Here is a 17,812-nt window from a genome sequence, read left to right on the forward strand (position 1 = left end):
TAAAAAATCACAAGTTGTTGTAGAGGTTTGACAATCGTCCACATATGGATCCTTCATTTGATGGATCAACAAGAGTTCATTGTTGGTTGTTGATTTCATCAAATATGACGTTTTCAAACTCAAACAACGGTTTATAACGTGAATGAAATTCGTAGTATGAAAAGAAAATTATATAATTAATACATAACAATTAAATAACAAGTTTCAATATTAAGTTAATTTCAGCACAATATATACATAATAACCTAATAAAATATCAAACTAGAAAAAGAAATCCATGAAATATCTATTATTACTTGATCATGAAGGCCTTGACGTGAGATATCAATTCTTGGGTCCGGGAATAAGAGAGCTGATAGTTATGCAGGACTTGGAATGCATGTCCAACTCCTTTGTACATTGTAGTTTCCACCCTTTTCCCCATGCTACTCAACGCGTTGCACAACTCGAAATTCCTATCCTTCAATATATCCAATTCTGATATGCATACCATCATGCTCGGGAGCCTTAAATCGCGCAATTTGACCATGCTGGAGTTCGCTAGAGGGTTGCACCACGGATCGTCTCTGCTGGCCCCTAAGGGAAGAGACAACCGCCAATACGCGTCAGAATTTGACAGAGTTAGGGCGGAGTATGGAGGCTGAGTTGTGCACTTTTCGGACCAAGTTCGAGCCTCTCCTCCAAAAAAGGGTTGGATCAAAACGATGCCTTTGAGACTCCATGGCCTTAAAATGGAGGGGTCACGTGAACCTAACTGTGTGGTGACATTGTAGGCTATGTTAGCCCCTGCACTGTCACCACCTATGAACAAGCTGGACAAGTTGCACTTACTTAACCACCATTTTTGCTCACTAGATTCATTCAAAGCTTGTTGTTTTACCCACATAAGGGCTTTGAATCCGTCATCATAAGCAGCAGGGAGGCGGCTTTCGGGGGCTAAACGGTAATTCACAGAGATGATGACACAACTTGCTTGTGAAGCAAGTTTGGCCAGAAACTCATGGTAACAGCTCCAAGCAGCAGATCCAACACAGAAACCACCGCCGTGGAAGTAAACAATCACGGGGAGGTTTCCGGGGTGGTTTGGAACATAAATACGTGCCCATAAGTTGGTAAATTTGTCAATGACAACGTCTTTGGCCACGACACCAGGTGGTAGAGCTAGAGTGCTAGGGACACTTGGGATCATCGGGGGCCTTTCAACGTATCCGTCTTTGTGAACTCGGATGAGACCTTCGATTTCTTCGAGTACAACTCCATGTTGGTTAGATTTTTTAGTTGCTTGGAGGTTATGCCTTGGATCAAGAGATATGGCTGCCATGTTTCTTCTAAATTTCATACAATGTTTGTGGATCAGTGGATATTAATGTGGTTTCCTTCGGCACGTACAAGGTCTTTATATACAAAATGAGAAACATTAGGCTCATTCTAAAAGAATTAAACTTATCTGAAAGGTGGGATTCGAACTCAGCATATGCTATCATGCAGATTATTCTCATCTAATCTGAGCTAGAATTAGGCAGCCCCCCAAATCAAAAGTTTCTTATTCTGTTTGATTTACTAAGAGGGAGATTCAAACTCGTATATGTAGGCGCGAGCGCACTATTATGAACAACTGGTTTAACTCACGTCTGACTTAAATTGATAATTGATATCAAGCATTGAGAAGATAATAAGATTGGAGTCAACGGATGAAACATATGACCAAGGTTGTTCCTGCCTTCTAGTAGATGCTGTCCAATTATTCCGTTGCCATTTCTTTTTTGTTGATTTGATTAAAGCGTTATCATAATTTCCCTCACCAGTTTCTCTTTCTTGGAACATAATCTAAAAACTGAAATAAAAGGTCAACTAATTAGCCATGTTGATGCCAGAAATTGGTTTTCAACAGTGGGTAACCAGTGAAACTTGAAGTCTGACAATTCGTCCAAACATGAGATTTTTCAATGTACCTATAACACAAAAAATGCATTTAAACTATTAACAAAAGATAAAAACATGCATTAAAAATAACCCTCTTCTAGAAATCTTTGCTTAGTGAATAATTACTGAAATCGAGTTCTCTGAAATTTCATGCAATGCAATTAATCATCTCTTTTTTTTCTTTTTTCTTTTTTTTTGTTTTTGCAATTTTGAATTTCTCCCACAAATCTTTCAGTTTATGGAATTTGGAAATCGAACATTGGTTGACTATGTGTAGTTTTTGCAACGAACACGTACAGTTGTACCTTTCCTGTACAAGTTGTGCCAAAAAAACATTAGATTTTGTTCTTAATATTGTACTTGCCTCAGGAATATATGCCTTTCGTCCATCTTTTTGCATGCACGTCATTATTCTTCCACAGTACTGTTAGACTTTCATATAAAGCTCATGCATGGTGCTAGACAGTGGTTTACAAAGAAAATAATAGAAAAATTGAAAAGTTGTTGATCGGTAATTTTCTTTTCAAATTAAAGATATTTTACTTTTGCATGCTTGAGTTAAGTTAGTTAGTTAAGTTAAGGTCATTGTTTTAAAAATCTTCGTAAGCGGCGCTATACGGCTGGTCACCATCCGGATTAGTCCTTAGGAGTTTAAAAATTAAGAAGATGTGCCAAGACCCGCTTAAGCGTTCGCCTAGCCCATTTAAGCACTTGCTTAAGTCGTGACTCTCATGTAGACAAAAATCAGTAACTTTCATTTTGCATTTTATTTTCAATAAATTGTAACAGACTTGTTAAATACTTGGATGAACACTCATATATACTTGTTCCACACGTTTTCAACATGTTTTAATAAATTTACTTAAATCAACCTAGTTCGTCTAGACGGGAAACCCGTCCCTGACTAGCGCCTACGTAAGAACCTTGGTTAAGGGATTGTACATTCATTTTCCTACATTCAAGTTGTGATCCTTACGCATATTGGCACTAACAAGCCTTTTCATACATTCAAGTTCGAACTTCGTAGATTATTTTAAAAGGATACCTTAGTTTTGGTTAATATAAATTAATTTCGGCAGATGCATATATCATTCAATGTGTGAAGTAAAAAATTCAAGGGCCAGAAATCTGAAAATTAGTATATCTAAACAAGATGAGATTTTTCTTATAGACCGGAGCATGGAATGTATTGGGATTCTTACCAGTTGGATCATTGACCATGAAAAAAAGTCGAAATTTCATTATAAAATTAACTGGCAACATGGAGAGTGATCCAAACTTTTGTAAACATATGCAAAATCTCTTTTTTCTCGATGTGATATGGACTCTCAACAGACCGCACATTCTTCCGTTCATGCATCTGATCTATATTAAGGGTTGGTGTCCATTTTAGAATTTTCGAGCAAGATGAACCTTGTCTTAAAAATTCAACGTTAAGTCGGTTACTAGCTGGGAAAATTTTATACGAGAAAAGTCTAACCTTTGATATATAATATGCAATTTAAACATGAATATCTTCCAGTCCATTGAACTAAGTCGTCATAAAACCAGATACCTCAGCAAATTCATGGACACGGATCCCACACGACTGGATATATATATTGTCATTGTTCATAAGTCACGTGCATTATTAGTCACGGTTAGTTAAAGTTTCAGATTCTTTCATGCTCAAATTCCTAACAGAAAGTCAGAAACAAATCTTTCCCAGTCCCCCACCATGCAGGAAGGTTGAAGGAAGGAATGGATGAGCCACTGCTATCATCTTTTTCTTTAAAATTATTCTCACTTTCACTTCTTCTCCTCCTTTTTGACCATCCCACCATTGCTCAAGCAATGGAAGGGGCTGGATACTGATAAACTATATACCATGAACTACATTATTAGACCAAAATTTCTGACCATCAAGCAATATCGTAGGATTCTACAAAAATTTGAGAATGTCCAAACTAATGAGAAGGTTGCAAATATCCTCGTTTTACATTGTCTATAATTCATTTTGCTTGCTGTGGGTGAGTTAATGGACCGGTTGTAGAATTATATTATAAACATCCTATCGTCTGACAAAGGGACCACCATTTACGAGAAATTTTTGTACGTGATTAACATGTGATTTTTTTAGAAATGTCTATCATATTTTGTGTGGAGGATTGGACTGAAATTGATAAGTTCAAAACATCTTAAAAATAGGGAGAATAATTTTTCAATTTAGGAGGAATAAAAACGAGTACTTTATAATATGAGTGAAGTAATACCGCGTGACGGCTCGACCATGCATTACTTCTTTATGAGGACACTCCAAGAGAAAAAAGTAGAAAAGAAAAAGAAAAGGAGAATTGAGTTTTTATTGTGGCCCAATAACATTGAGCTATAATATTCATCATCAACGAGCCCATTTCCTCTTTTGGACTTTAGACTTTTGAACCGGCCCATTTGGTCGGTCTGTAAATCCAACACGACGACGTTTTAGAGAAGGATACAGTTTCGAGCTTTCCGAGTCCCCTCCAGAAAGCCCTAACAAACCCCACGCTCTGAGATTCATAAAACCATACAGTTTTGGAGCTTCTACTTGTTCTCAAACTCTCATAAGTTTTAAAAAACTCGCACGCTCTCTCACTCTCTCCGCCACTTGGATTTCATCTGAGCAGAAAAAGGAGAAGGAGAAGTAAAAGAATGTCGATTCGAGTGCTGAATCCGAATGCGGAGGTGCTGAACAAATCGGCGGCGCTGCACATGAACATCAACGCCGCCAAGGGCTTGCAGGACGTTCTCAAGACCAACCTCGGCCCCAAGGGCACCATCAAAATGTAGGAAAAAATTACACTATTATAATTTATTTATTGATTTTTCATTTTTTTTTTATTTATTGATTTTTCAGTTTTAATATCTTCGATAATGTTTTCAGGCTTGTTGGTGGAGCTGGCGACATTAAGCTCACAAAGGATGGTAACACTCTGCTCAAAGAAATGGTATGGTTTGTGTTTTTGGAACCCTAGATCTCCGGTTGGTGCAGTCATTGGTTATATATAGTGTGTTAAATTAGGGTTTAAGGATTTATGGATTTGATCGAAATGCGAAATGAAGCTGTATTTAGTAACCGAGGTTCTGTTTGGTTATCGAAAACTTTGATATGTTTTCGAAACTCACAAAGTCGATTGTTTTTGCTATGACATCAATGCTTCAAATGTGAGAATACTGACGGTGTAGGGTTTACTCGAATTGGCTGTATGGATTTAGTGTTAAATTTAATTATTCAGTATGTTTTGTGTTTTTCGTATTTTGCTTTGTTCATTGTTGTTCTGTCAAATGGTTGCAGCAAATTCAGAACCCAACAGCAATTATGATTGCAAGGACCGCTGTTGCCCAAGATGACATAAGCGGGGATGGCACCACCTCTACTGTCTTATTCATTGGCGAGCTTATGAAACAATCAGAGCGATACATTGATGAAGGTTGGTTGCTACATACTCACAGTTACCTGTAATCAATGACTGGACATTTGATCTGGTTCTTCATAAAGGGTTAAAAGTCTAGATCTTTGCACCTTGTGGTTCTGAAATGTACGCCAAGTTAATCTATTTCTTTTCGTTTCTTCCTTTTTTGTCATGGCACCCTTGATAATAGTGAGTTTGTTCTTGTTCTAGGGATGCATCCCCGTGTCCTAGTTGATGGTTTTGAGATTGCCAAAAGAGCAGCGCTTCAGTTTCTTGAGAAATTCAAAACTCCTGTTGTGATGGGCAATGAGCCCGACAAAGAGATTCTGAAAATGGTAGCAAGGACAACATTGCGAACAAAGGTATCTAGTATGTTGTTTGTATGATTTCTTACTGTTTAAATTGTTTTGGCAGCATGGGGTTTACTAGGTTTTCATACCGCTCAAGAGTAAATGGAATTTTTTACACTTTATATATTTAATATGACGTGTTCTGTTTTGCAGTTATATGAAGCATTGGCGGATCAATTGACCGACATAGTTGTTAATTCGGTGAGTGTTTTTGGTTTATATAAGAATGCTTGAAAGATTGTATCCATTTTTATGGAATCTAGAATATTTCTTAGACCTCTTGCATCTTGATGTGTGACAAACTAGGGTTTTACAAATGACAGGTTCTTTGCATTCGTAAACCTGAGGAACCCATTGATCTGTTTATGGTGGAGATTATGCACATGCGACACAAATTTGATGTAGACACACGTTTGGTATGTTAATATCTTGTACTTTCCACCACTCTGCCTTTTATATACTTCTTTTCCCTTGATGAATCCTAAGAGGCATTTCCATGGATATTGGGTCCTCAATCTTCTGCGAAGGTTCTGCAAATGATTTGGCCTTTATTTTGTTAGAGTTGTGATCATATAGTAATAAGGCTATGTATCTTTTCTGGTGTTACTATGTGCATCAATTGGTGGTTTTGTATTGCTATATTTGTTTCGTTTGGTGGTAACATTGAATAATAATTAGTGCTTTTATTTTCTTTCTTTATTCCAAGTTCATGTGATGAAATTGTAAATCATGATAGTTGCCTGGAACCAGTTTAGATTTGATTTCTGAGCATTGTGCGAGCTTAATATTACGTTTGTTTACAAAATAGAAGAATGTATTGTTACCCTGCGGTTTTTCATCTCATTTATGTTGTCTTGTAGGTCGAGGGTCTTGTTCTGGATCATGGTTCTAGGCATCCTGATATGAAGAGGAGAGCAGAGAATTGTTACATCTTGACAAGCAATGTATCTTTGGAGTATGATAAAAGGTGTATATATATAGAAATTTGATCAAATAATGTTACATTTTGTCTTCGATATTTTCTCCTTTTGCCCTCTTGTTTTTGCTCATTCTTTTTCATTTGCACAGTTATGAAATAGCAGTCTTTTGGACAGTTAGCATCCTATGTTCTTATGGATATGATTTTCTGATCATTTTGAATTTGATGATTTTCATCTCAGTGAAGTAAACTCAGGCTTTTTCTATTCAAATGCGGAGCAGAGAGAAGCAATGGTTTTAGCTGAAAGGCGTCAGGTTGATGAAAGAGTTAAAAAAATCATTGAACTGAAAAATAAGGTAGAGTATTGCTATCAATGCCATTTGCTTGATATTGATTTAGCACTCATCCTAGCTTATCGACTTTACAGATTCTGAAATATTTCCTGTACTGGGTGATTTGCAGGTTTGCTCTGGTAATGATAATAATTTTGTCGTTATCAATCAGAAGGGAATTGATCCCCCATCTCTGGATCTCCTTGCAAGGGCAGGGGTAAGTCATGGATCATTATTTTAGATTTCTTTTCAATTATTTTCCAACATATCAACCAGACAGACACCACAGCTTTTTCTATTGGTGTTTTGTTGTGCACTTAACTATGATTTTGTGCAACGTGTTTGGCACTTCTCTAATCCTGTGGTTTCTCAGATTATTGCCTTGAGAAGAGCAAAGAGGAGAAATATGGAACGGTTGGTTTTGGCTTGTGGCGGGGAGGCTGTGAACTCTGTAGATGATCTAACTCCTGATTGCCTTGGTTGGGCTGGACTTGTATACGAGCATGTCCTTGGTGAAGAGAAGTATACATTTGTTGAAAATGTGAAAAACCCCCATTCTTGCACCATCTTGATCAAAGGTACTCCATTGGTGTTTCACCTTGCAAATTATAAATATTCTCTGGCTTTTTACCCGGTAGTTAGTAATTTTTGTAGCACCCATCTCATGGTAATGCTTAAGTGATATTCAACATTCTATTGCCTTTGGCAAGTCCTGTAGCGATGTAATCCTTATTTCCTCTTAAAATTGGTGCAGGACCTAATGACCATACAATTGCTCAGATTAAGGATGCTGTTCGTGATGGTCTGAGGGCAGTTAAAAACACAGTTGAAGATGAAGCTGTCATCTTAGTAAGTTTGTTCTAGAGCTTTCCCCATCGTATTTTTGTTTTTTTATTTTGAATCATATGACCTTCTCCACGTTCATAAGTCATATATAAGTTTTTGCTTCTGGAATGTACATCCGATTCTGATATGCGAAACGTTTTTGATATACAAATCAGGGTGCTGGAGCTTTTGAAGTTGCAGCCAGACAATATCTAGTAAACGAAGTGAAGAAAACTGTTAAAGGGGTAATTGAATATTTCCCTAAATTTCCTTACGGGTATTACTTTTAAGCACCTCTTATCTTTCTAAACCTCGTCCTTCTCACATTTACATACTATGAAACAGCGCGCTCAACTAGGCGTTGAAGCTTTTGCTGATGCTCTCCTTGTGGTACCCAAGACACTTGCTGAGAATTCTGGCCTCGATACACAAGATGTGATAATTGCCCTTACGGTATACTTCTAAAAAAGTTCCTGAGTTTTTCATTTGGTTATCTTTCTTCAAGTGATTGAAAAATAATCTCTTATGTGGATGCTTGTTCAGGGAGAGCATGATCAGGGAAATGTTGTGGGACTAAATCACAACACTGGAGAACCGCTTGACCCACAGATGGAGGGTATCTTTGACAACTACTCTGTGAAGCGACAGATTATAAACTCAGGGTACGGGGCATGATTTTGAAATCCTTTTCTTTCAGATCCTTTTCGGTTTATGTAACTCTATTGAATCGAGCTTGTGTTTAAGCCTTTCTTTTCTCATCGTTCTTAACATTCAGATGTTCGTTTTTATTTTATGCAGGCCTGTAATTGCATCTCAACTGTTGTTGGTCGATGAAGTAATTCGTGCTGGGCGTAACATGCGGAAGCCAACTTAAGCTTCAGCGTATGTTTCTGGCCGTGTGAAGCTTATCGTCTTGTCTTCGGTGAATGATTTGGTTGAAACTACCTTAATGTAACTGACTGAGGGCGGTAGTGTTGCTGAGGATTGTTAGGGGAAATCTGAATTTGCATCTGCTCTAGGTTTTTTTCTTGTGAATGAAGGATTTCTGTAATATATACATCTAGTTTGGCTGAAACTTTTCGAGGTTCGCATTTTCCGCTCGTTTTTGAGGTTGAATTGGTTCAACCAGGGTGGAAAACAACCGTATGATTTGTTAGCCTCTGTTCTTGAATTTTCGATTACTGTACAATTTTCGAGTTTTTACCATTTGGGATACGTTGTTCAAATGAACGGCTAGATCATAGAGTTGCTCGATTCTTCGCACTCAAAGCGGTCGATATTTTAAAGATGAAATTATTGATGTATTTCTAAATAAATTTCTAGAAAATATTACATAATCCATGTGAAATCTCTAAAATTATTTTCATTGGAACATATTACGAACACAACCCCCTGGCATCAACCGAACTACGGAAATCAAAATCATAAACCAGTGATGTTGCCAGAATTCAGATAACAAACTTCAACGTCAAAATCATGAACCGGTGATGATCTCAGACTTTTGCAGGCGCTTTCCCGTCTTGTTGAAGCATGTACGCTCTTTTCATTTCCTCCAATACGTCATCGTTGGTGCTGCAAGAAGCAAAACAATGTCAGGAGGCTTTGCATATCATAACCCTAAAGAGAATAAACGTATTTCGCATTCGTTTGCGCAGGTAGATTGGATATCCGTAGAGTTCTCCAACTTCATTTCTCTTACTGAACGACTACGAAAAATGGTGATGCGTTACTAGCAACAAAAACAACATGAAGACATACATCTCTGCACCAAACCATTCCTTCAGCATAACCTAATCATAAATATGCCCAAGCACTGCCATTCAGCTTATCGATGAGAAATTCTCTCTTCTCTCTCGCTTCATGCTCTCTAAAGTCTAAACCAAATGCAAGAAGAGATTGGAATACCTTTTCTGTTCTATAACTAGTTTAGTATCCCGTCCACAGACAATTGAATGCCAAAAACAAACATTTATAACCTAGGTTCGAACAGATTGCATGAGAAGTTGCCATTGATGATCCCGTGCAATATGCCTCGACCATTGCCACGACTCATGAATGTTGCACGATTTCCATTTTTCTGATAACCGGTTGACGTTGGACTAGAAACAAATTCATAAAACACTATGCCTAGCAAATCTAATCCCACAAGGCTTTCAAAAACCACAATGCAGTTTCCACATTTTGATTTGGTCCATGCAAACACTAAGAGGAAAACCATATGCAAACAACCCAAAAGCCAAATTTAACTCCACAGTTAAGAAGAAAAGGATGGAAAATGTAGAATGGCAGCGTATTAATCCAAACTACACAATTCAACCCCAGCCCTAAGGCTGCCACCATCTTGCCATATTTCATGATCAAACACCACTCTACTGCCTCCCACTTGCGTAAACCATGACGAGTACAACGCATTGAGTCCAATTCTAAAAGGCAATTCAACTCAACCAACACACAACAGGTATAGTAGTAAGCATCACCAGGAATCTTCATAAAAAAGGGAATAATTTCACAAGTCGCTATTCTCTAACCGCTACTCAAGCAAATCAACATTCATAACAAGCAAGTCCAAGCACGCCAATACAATCTGGGTAAGAGCATTTCCTAACTAAACATATAATTGATATTAATATATAAAACCCTGTTCTAAAAACAAATTCTTTCCCATTTTTTCTTACGATTAACAAATGATCGGGGTGAATTAATCGAGGAATTGGGGCTTACAATTGGTGAAGGCACTCGTTCAATTCCTTGGCTTGCAGCCGGCACTGCCAGACGACCGATATGGTTCTGCCGTAGGAGCACTCGGCGTACTTTGACGCCAAATCCTTGCACTCCTGCAGCGCCTTGTGCTTCATTTTGCTCCGCAATGCTGTTCAAGCAGTAATTTCCACAATAAAAAGATTACACATTTTTACAGCACAACGATCAAACGAAAGAATAATCGTTGAGAGCCCTAGAGAGTTTGAGCTTTGAAATACGTCATACCTTCTTCAACCTTCTTCTTCACGTGATTCTCACGTGCTTCCTGTATGTAGCCCATTGATTTCTCCTCCTATCTCCCTCTCTGTAGGTCTTAGTGAGTGAAGAGGACGACGGGGCTTGGCTGCGGAGCACCGAAGGAGTGTGGCGCAAAAGCAGAGCCGGACTCGCAGTCAGTGATTAACTGTATTGGCTGATCGCACGCTCCATCACCAGCGGGTGATAATAGTCCAGGTCTAATATGCTAGGGCACTGGGCTTCATGTGGGCTTGTTTTGACTGGCTATTTGGTATTCAATCTGACCTAATCCTAATTTATTTTTTTCCGAGGGGTATCCCGCACCTCGAAAGGTAAGACTAATCTTCACTGGAGTCCGAAAAGGCTAAAGATATTTCAGCCCACTTCTGGACACGATCAAATGCCACACTTCATCCCAAAGCTTTCAACCAGGGATCACTAGTATTTTTGTCAACTTCGTGTCTTGAACACAAGACCAGAGAGCATAATTAACTTGGAATTTTGCAGTATTTCCACCGGAACACTTGCCATGGTTCTGACCCAGTCCTAACTTTTTTTTTTCTTTTTTCTTTTGACTTCTTTAGGTCAATGCCGCTTGAAAACTCAAAGTCATTCTCACTTTTGCTTCACGAGACTTAAATTGTGTCACTTAACCCCTTGAATATCAAATTTAGTCTCATTTTGCCCCATTCGTCCAAATCCATTAAAATTGCTTTCCTTTCTTTAGAGAAAAAGTAAAGCAGTTGATGTTGTGAGTACATTTTCAGTATGGCTGTTTGATTAGATAATCTTTCATAGTAAATAAGACAGCATGGTATCGGGAAATATCAAAATACAAAAAAGTTTCATGCTTTTGTAAGAGGTTTTCATACGACTAACGTGTTCAAACACCCCTACCAAAGTATTTCCCCAAACTTAAACTGTTCCATTTTGTTAAACCATAACTAACTTATTGTTTCACTCAATTGGAGTCCAGTTCAATAGCCACTACATATACACGTGGAACTTACTATGGGACCATGCCAAGATCTAATATTTATCCTTATATTTTCCAAACATCATTTAGGATAAGCAAGGGGGCAGTTGTGTTTGTGACTAATCAAGTCAGTGTTTGGGATTAAACGACTCATGATTGATCCCTAACCTTTCGAATTATAGTTGATGTAAAAGCCATAACAAACACGCTTTCCCTCTTTTGCTTTGATTGGTTTGCTTGACTCTGATCCATTCAATATTTTTCTACCTTCTATTTTATTTTATTGTTTTTTCATTTAAGTTAGAGCTTATGATCATGCGTCTCGGGTTTGAAAATACCTCATTCTATAAATTATTGTACAAATTTCAAACTCTCTTATTTCATTTGCTTGACCGTATCATCTACGAAGTAGGAAGTCAATGCTGGAACTGTAAATACAATATAGAGGTTGCAAGGATTTATAAAAATTTAAGAAGTGTGAGTTTTTAATGGTGATTACAAAACAATGCAATAGTTTATAAAAATAAACAGAGGGTGATAACAGTCCGGGTCTAAAATGCTAGGGCACGGGGCTTCGTGTGGGCTTGTTTTAACTGGCTATTTGGCATTGAATCTGACCCAATCCTAATTTATTTTTTCCGAAGCCTTGCGCATCCCATGCCTCAAAGGATTTGGTCAGATTCAATGCCAAATAGGCAGTTAAAAACCCTAGATTCCGAGCCTATAAGACTAATCTCTAATAGGCTTAGAATGGCTAAAGACATTCCAGTCCATTTTTTGTCACAGTTAAGTGAACATGTTATCACAAAGCTTTCAATCAGGGAATTACCTGTATTTTTGTCAGCTTCATGTCACGAACCCAAGACCAAAAAACATATTAGACTTAGAATTTTACCGTATGTCCGATGGCCCGTTTTTCATAGTTCTAACCCAATCCTAATTGTCTTCTCTTTTTTATTTTTTTATTTTGGCTTCTTTACGTCAATGCCCCACGAAACTCAAAATCATACTTACTTTGCTTTGCAAAACTTAAATTGTGTCACTAAACTCAAATCAAATGTAGTCTTATTTTGCCCCCGTTAAAATTGCTATTCTTTCTTTAGAGAAAAAGTAAAGCCATTGAAATTATGAGTATCTTTTCAGTATGGTTGGTTGATTATGGAATCTTTCACCATGAATAAGACCGCATGGTGTCGGATGGAACCAAGATATAGAAAAGTTTCATGTTTTTATAACAGGCTTCATACAATAAAAATGCTACTTTTACCACATTTTTCATATCATTACTCTTCATACAAATAACATGATCGGGCACTCATACCAAAGTCTTTCTCCAAATTCCAAAGTGTTCCATTTTGTTGAACCATAACCCTATTGTTTCAATCAATTGCAGTCTTGTTCAATAGTCATTATACATGCACGTGGCAATTTCCAAACATCATTTAGGACAAGCAAGGGGGCAGTTGTGTTTGGGACTAGTCAAGTCAGTGTTTGGGATTAAATGACCCATGATTGATCCCTAACCTTTGGAATTATGGTTGATGTAAAAGACATAACAAACACACTTTCCCTCTTTCGCTTTGATTGGTTTCCTCGACTCGTATCTTCTCAAGTCTTTACGGTTGTTCAAGTAAGTGTGGTTATCCATTCAATATTTTTCTACTTTTTATTTTAAGGAAAACTAACAAAAAGTTGAAAAAAAATTTAGTTTTAATGAAAAAAAAAAAAAAACAAATAAAGGTGTAGTGAATAGTATCAAGGAAAGATAAAAATGTGATTTTTTGTTAAAAGTGAACAATACTGGCAATGTTTCGTTAAAACTTTACTTATTTTATTTCATTTAAGTTAAAACATATATGACCATGCGTCTCAGGTTCGAAATAAGAAATAGAAAATCAATGCTAAAAGTGTAAATACAATAGAGAGGTTGCAAGGATTTATAAAATAAAGAAGTGTGAGTTTTTAATGGTGATTACAAAATATTGCAATAGTTTATAAAAATAAACATTAGGAAGTGTGAATCTTATATTAGAGAAATTACAAAACATTGCAATAGCTTATAATGAGTTAAGCACTCTTTTGATGCCAATTGATTTTATGGCAGAATATGAAATTCTTTCTTGGTACCATGATAGGTTATCTACATGTCGGGTTCAATGATGAGATGTGCTTCATCTTTACGATACCTTATATATGTTGTTCATAAATTTGGCTTAAATAATCTAACACGTATAAATACTATGACTTAGTGATATTTTTTTTTAACTTGTAAGTGAGAGGTCTCAAGTCGAAACATGAATAACGAAGACGTATTATATTTATGCTAAATTTGATGAATGTTACTTTTGAAAAAAAACATACATCACACAATTAATCATGAATGTGCTATTCACCAAATGCCAAATTTTGAACATTGTTTACTTAACGGAAAAACAAAAACACCGTCAGCACAGCGTGATTCTTGTCGCACGGCCTTAATTATGTCGATTTTGACACCGTCAAGTCCGGCCGTCCGTCCGTCCGTCCCCACGAGGCCGGACATCCGCAGCTCACAACGCACGGCAGGCAGCAGCAATAATACCAAACGACAAGTCGACAACCCAAAAGGGTAAGGAAGGAGTTTCCGTTGACCGTCAACGCCAGCGTGGCGTCTCCCCCACTCCCGTCTCCCCCACTCCCAAAAAAAAAAAATTACCTACGCAATCTCCGCCACCCACTACGTGTCACGTTCCCATTGGGCCTACCTCCCTAACCCTTTTTCCTCGTGGCGACCATTTTTAAGCCCCCCACCCGGATTTCCATTTCCCCCAATTTTACTCCAAGCTAGATCTTCTTCTTCATCGTGGACCAGAGAAGGTATGGACGCCCCCAACTTCTCAAGAACTAGGGTTAGCTTGGGGTTTGATTTTTCCTGATTTGATTTCAATTTTAATTTTTTGTTGTTGATCTACTGTTTGCGTGTGATGATTGCTTATCTGTTATCCAGGGTTTTGATATCTTTTATTTTTTGGGAAAAAAAAAAGTTGTTGACTTTATGTTTTTTTGACTGGATCTGATTTGATTTAAGCTGTTTGGTAGTTGATTTGAGTGTTGGATCGATTAGATTTCGATTTGTGACTTGTTTGGTTGCTGGGAAGTGGAAGTGTTTTTTCAATGATTAAAAAAGATTTGAGTTTTTTGAAAAGGGGATAGGAAATTGGGGGTTTTTCTGGTTTGACTAAAGTTAAAAGCTTGGGGATTACTGTTGGGTAAGTTGGGAGTGAGAATTATTGCTCTAATCTGTTTTTGTGATAACTGAATCAGGATCCTGATCTGTATGTATGCTGAGAAAATTCATGTAAATGTCTGAAGTTAACATTTTTACTTGGTTTCTTATAGGATTTTATAGAATTAGCACGTTTTTCCTCATCTGTTGTTAGTTCAACTATGTTCAGATCTGAGTAAATGTTTGATAGTTTGTTTATCACTTGCGTGCTAGTTTCGTGTGTAACTAATTTGATTTGTGCTACGATGTTGTTCTGTGTATCGTGATTTACTTGTATGCGAGTATATGCGTCTGTGAATAGAGATCACTGACTTAAACTGTCGTTTGTTGGATTAATTGCCAGGTTTCAGATTTAGACGTACATAGCAAAGATGCCGCCAACTGATTCTTCACGTGAGGAGAATGTGTACATGGCCAAGTTGGCCGAACAGGCTGAGAGATATGAGGAGATGGTTGAGTTTATGGAGAAAGTTGCCAAGACTGTTGATGTCGAGGAGCTAACAGTGGAGGAAAGAAACCTCCTCTCTGTGGCTTATAAGAATGTGATTGGAGCTAGGAGAGCTTCATGGAGGATCATATCTTCCATTGAGCAGAAGGAGGAGAGCAGAGGGAATGAGGATCATGTTGTGATTATCAAGGAATACAGGAGCAAGATCGAGACTGAGCTCAGCAAGATCTGTGATGGGATCTTGAACCTTCTTGAGTCACACCTCATTCCATCTGCCTCTTCCGCCGAGTCCAAGGTGTTTTACCTCAAGATGAAAGGTGACTACCACAGGTACCTTGCAGAGTTTAAGACTGGAGGTGAGAGAAAGGAAGCAGCTGAGAGCACTTTGTTGGCTTACAAGTCTGCTCAGGTTGGTTTTCAGCTTGCCATTCTGCCATTTTTAGTTTTCTAATTGTGCTTTTATTTTTTGTAGTGATCCTTAAGCTTGTTTTGTTTTGTTTTGTTTTGTTTGATGCAGGACATTGCCCTCGCTGAGCTGGCTCCAACCCACCCAATAAGGCTTGGACTTGCACTCAACTTCTCAGTCTTCTACTATGAAATCCTTAATTCACCCGATCGTGCTTGCAATCTGGCAAAACAGGTTTGTATGCCAGGCCTTTTGTCGTCTGTACTTGTGCATATTCTAGTCTGTGTGACTAAATTATCCAATGGTATTTATTGTATAAATTTAATATACAGTTGTAGATATTCACTGAAAATACATAACCTATATTCATTGTTATTCTCCTTCCCTGCTTTTTACGTTTCTTTATGAATTTATTAGGTCACTATGTTTGCCTTTATTGCACCTGGCTTTAGTGTGCCTGGAATTTACATGCTTGATGAGAAATTCTTTTCCAGACATTTAGTTGCAAATTTCTTTGAGAGTGTTCTTTGGTTTATAAATGAAATAAGAACTACTTCTCTTTTTGGTTTATCTGGTTATGCCACATGACATATGAGAAATGGCATCTCATCCTTTAATCACTCACTTTGATACTTCTCTGGAGATTCGAGACTTCTTTCCCGAATAATTTCTACTTCTTGGGTCAAAATTTTAAAAAGCCTTGTACTTAATTGCTACGACTACATTTACCAGAAGAAATGAGCTCTCTCCAATTTCAAGAATACCAGCCATCATATTTGGTTCTGTTCATTACTCTTGGAGTATTGATTGGTGAAATATGCTCGGATAATTTAGATAAGATTGGACCTTTAGTGAATCTACAATTTGGACGTGAACTTTTGAGTTTTTGCTGTTATGTAACACGTTACAAATTAGCAATTCGTGCTGCAGAATCTGTATATGAGTTATACATTTCTTATTTAGGGGCTGTTTAACCATTCTTGTGTCCTCTTGGCATGAATTTGGTATGTGTTTTGCTTTCTAACACTTGGTTGTTAAATGAACTAAACAAGCTTTTGTAAATGATTCTTTTTCTCGCTTATGGCTGAGTACATGTTTCCTTGTCACTGCAGTTTTTAAATAAACTTGAGAATTGGATGTTTAGTGTATTGCTTTTTAACTCAATTTCGATACTTCTTCCCACAGGCTTTTGATGAGGCTATTTCTGAGCTTGACACATTGGGTGAGGAATCCTACAAGGATAGCACTTTGATCATGCAGCTTCTCCGAGACAATCTGACACTCTGGACTTCTGATATCACGGTATCTCTCTCATCCTCTTTCCCTCGTGATGCATGTACACATATGACCGAAAAGGGGGTCTTGACTCTTGAGATCGGGATGCATCATTGTAGTAATACCGATTATGCAAGCAATCATTGCAATTCACTATATATCCAGTGCTGTTTGTTGATTAAGTTCCGCATCAGTATTTGAACTTTGGTAAACTAAATTTAATTGTTTATCTGGTGGTTTAGGATGATGCCGGGGACGAAATCAAGGAAGCATCAAAGCGCGAATCAAGTGAAGCACAGTAACAGGTCTTCTGGTTCATAGAATTTGTACCCTGTACCCCTTTTATCTTGGGACCTTTGTAATAGATGGCATTTGGGTTGTAGAAGGATTTGTCTATGAACTTGACGATCTTGAGTGCGGCAGCGCTTAGGGTTGAAATGTTCCAGCGTAGGAGTTGGAATGTTCCAACAGATTGCAAAATTGCGTTTTATAATTTGGTGAGATTTTAATGCTGTGCTATATGATTTAGTGTCAAAAAATAGTGGTTTTTAATGTTTCTTTGAGATTTCCAATGGCTTGTGTTCTTTTTACCAGATATAACATTATGTAGCTTGTATTCTTTTTGCTTCTTTCAATTAGAATGTGGTACCTCCGTTGTTCATTGG

General features: G+C 37.6%; 4 protein-coding genes across 4 annotated transcripts; 2 read left to right on the forward strand and 2 right to left on the reverse strand.

Annotated features, from left to right (window-relative positions):
- Positions 1-292: 292 nt before the first annotated feature.
- Positions 293-1,339, reverse strand: LOC137749543 (probable carboxylesterase 17). Its single transcript, XM_068489649.1, has one exon. The coding sequence runs from the start codon at positions 1,337-1,339 to the stop codon at positions 293-295; it is 1,047 nt and encodes a 348-aa protein (XP_068345750.1).
- A 3,081-nt stretch (positions 1,340-4,420) lies between these two features.
- On the forward strand, positions 4,421-8,874 carry LOC137708165 (T-complex protein 1 subunit zeta 1-like). Its single transcript, XM_068447174.1, has 15 exons — positions 4,421-4,727; positions 4,826-4,889; positions 5,237-5,372; positions 5,565-5,716; positions 5,858-5,905; positions 6,028-6,120; positions 6,565-6,671; positions 6,865-6,979; positions 7,086-7,172; positions 7,329-7,533; positions 7,710-7,804; positions 7,957-8,025; positions 8,126-8,233; positions 8,324-8,442; positions 8,579-8,874. Exons 1-15 carry the CDS (start codon positions 4,594-4,596, stop codon positions 8,652-8,654), a joined length of 1,608 nt encoding a protein of 535 aa, XP_068303275.1. The 5' UTR covers positions 4,421-4,593; the 3' UTR covers positions 8,655-8,874.
- Positions 8,875-9,055: 181 nt separating this feature from the next.
- Positions 9,056-11,000, reverse strand: LOC137708166 (uncharacterized). Its single transcript, XM_068447175.1, has 3 exons — positions 10,766-11,000; positions 10,502-10,649; positions 9,056-9,352 (listed from the first exon to the last, which is right to left on the reverse strand). Exons 1-3 carry the CDS (start codon positions 10,818-10,820, stop codon positions 9,274-9,276), a joined length of 282 nt encoding a protein of 93 aa, XP_068303276.1. The 5' UTR covers positions 10,821-11,000; the 3' UTR covers positions 9,056-9,273.
- Positions 11,001-14,474: 3,474 nt separating this feature from the next.
- On the forward strand, positions 14,475-17,766 carry LOC137749412 (14-3-3-like protein A). The gene is made up of 5 exons (XM_068489507.1): positions 14,475-14,609; positions 15,362-15,875; positions 15,984-16,106; positions 17,058-17,174; positions 17,390-17,766. The coding sequence occupies exons 2-5, from the start codon at positions 15,390-15,392 to the stop codon at positions 17,447-17,449; spliced, it is 786 nt and encodes a 261-aa protein (XP_068345608.1). The 5' UTR covers positions 14,475-14,609; positions 15,362-15,389; the 3' UTR covers positions 17,450-17,766.
- Positions 17,767-17,812: the final 46 nt, after the last annotated feature.

The sequence above is a fragment of the Pyrus communis genome, chromosome 11 (assembly GCF_963583255.1).
Source record: "Pyrus communis chromosome 11, drPyrComm1.1, whole genome shotgun sequence".
Lineage (NCBI taxonomy): Eukaryota > Viridiplantae > Streptophyta > Magnoliopsida > Rosales > Rosaceae > Pyrus > Pyrus communis.

Bases quoted from the DNA above. Each gene is read 5' to 3' on its own strand.
- LOC137708165 (XM_068447174.1), top strand. From the start codon at position 4,594: ATGTCGATTCGAGTGCTGAATCCGAATGCGGAGGTGCTGAACAAATCG. The intron at 5,717-5,857 runs GTATCTAGTATG...TCTGTTTTGCAG, and splicing joins GGACAACATTGCGAACAAAG to TTATATGAAGCATTGGCGGA. The intron at 8,026-8,125 runs GTAATTGAATAT...ACTATGAAACAG, and splicing joins TGAAGAAAACTGTTAAAGGG to CGCGCTCAACTAGGCGTTGA.
- LOC137708166 (XM_068447175.1), bottom strand. From the start codon at position 10,820: ATGGGCTACATACAGGAAGCACGTGAGAATCACGTGAAGAAGAAGGTT. The intron at 10,650-10,765 runs GTATGACGTATT...CTGCTTGAACAG, and splicing joins GAAGAAGAAGGTTGAAGAAG to CATTGCGGAGCAAAATGAAG. The intron at 9,353-10,501 runs GTAAGCCCCAAT...TGCTTCTTGCAG, and splicing joins AACGAGTGCCTTCACCAATT to CACCAACGATGACGTATTGG.
- LOC137749412 (XM_068489507.1), top strand. From the start codon at position 15,390: ATGCCGCCAACTGATTCTTCACGTGAGGAGAATGTGTACATGGCCAAG. The intron at 16,107-17,057 runs GTTTGTATGCCA...TTCTTCCCACAG, and splicing joins CTTGCAATCTGGCAAAACAG to GCTTTTGATGAGGCTATTTC. The intron at 17,175-17,389 runs GTATCTCTCTCA...CTGGTGGTTTAG, and splicing joins TCTGGACTTCTGATATCACG to GATGATGCCGGGGACGAAAT.
- LOC137749543 (XM_068489649.1), bottom strand. From the start codon at position 1,339: ATGAAATTTAGAAGAAACATGGCAGCCATATCTCTTGATCCAAGGCAT.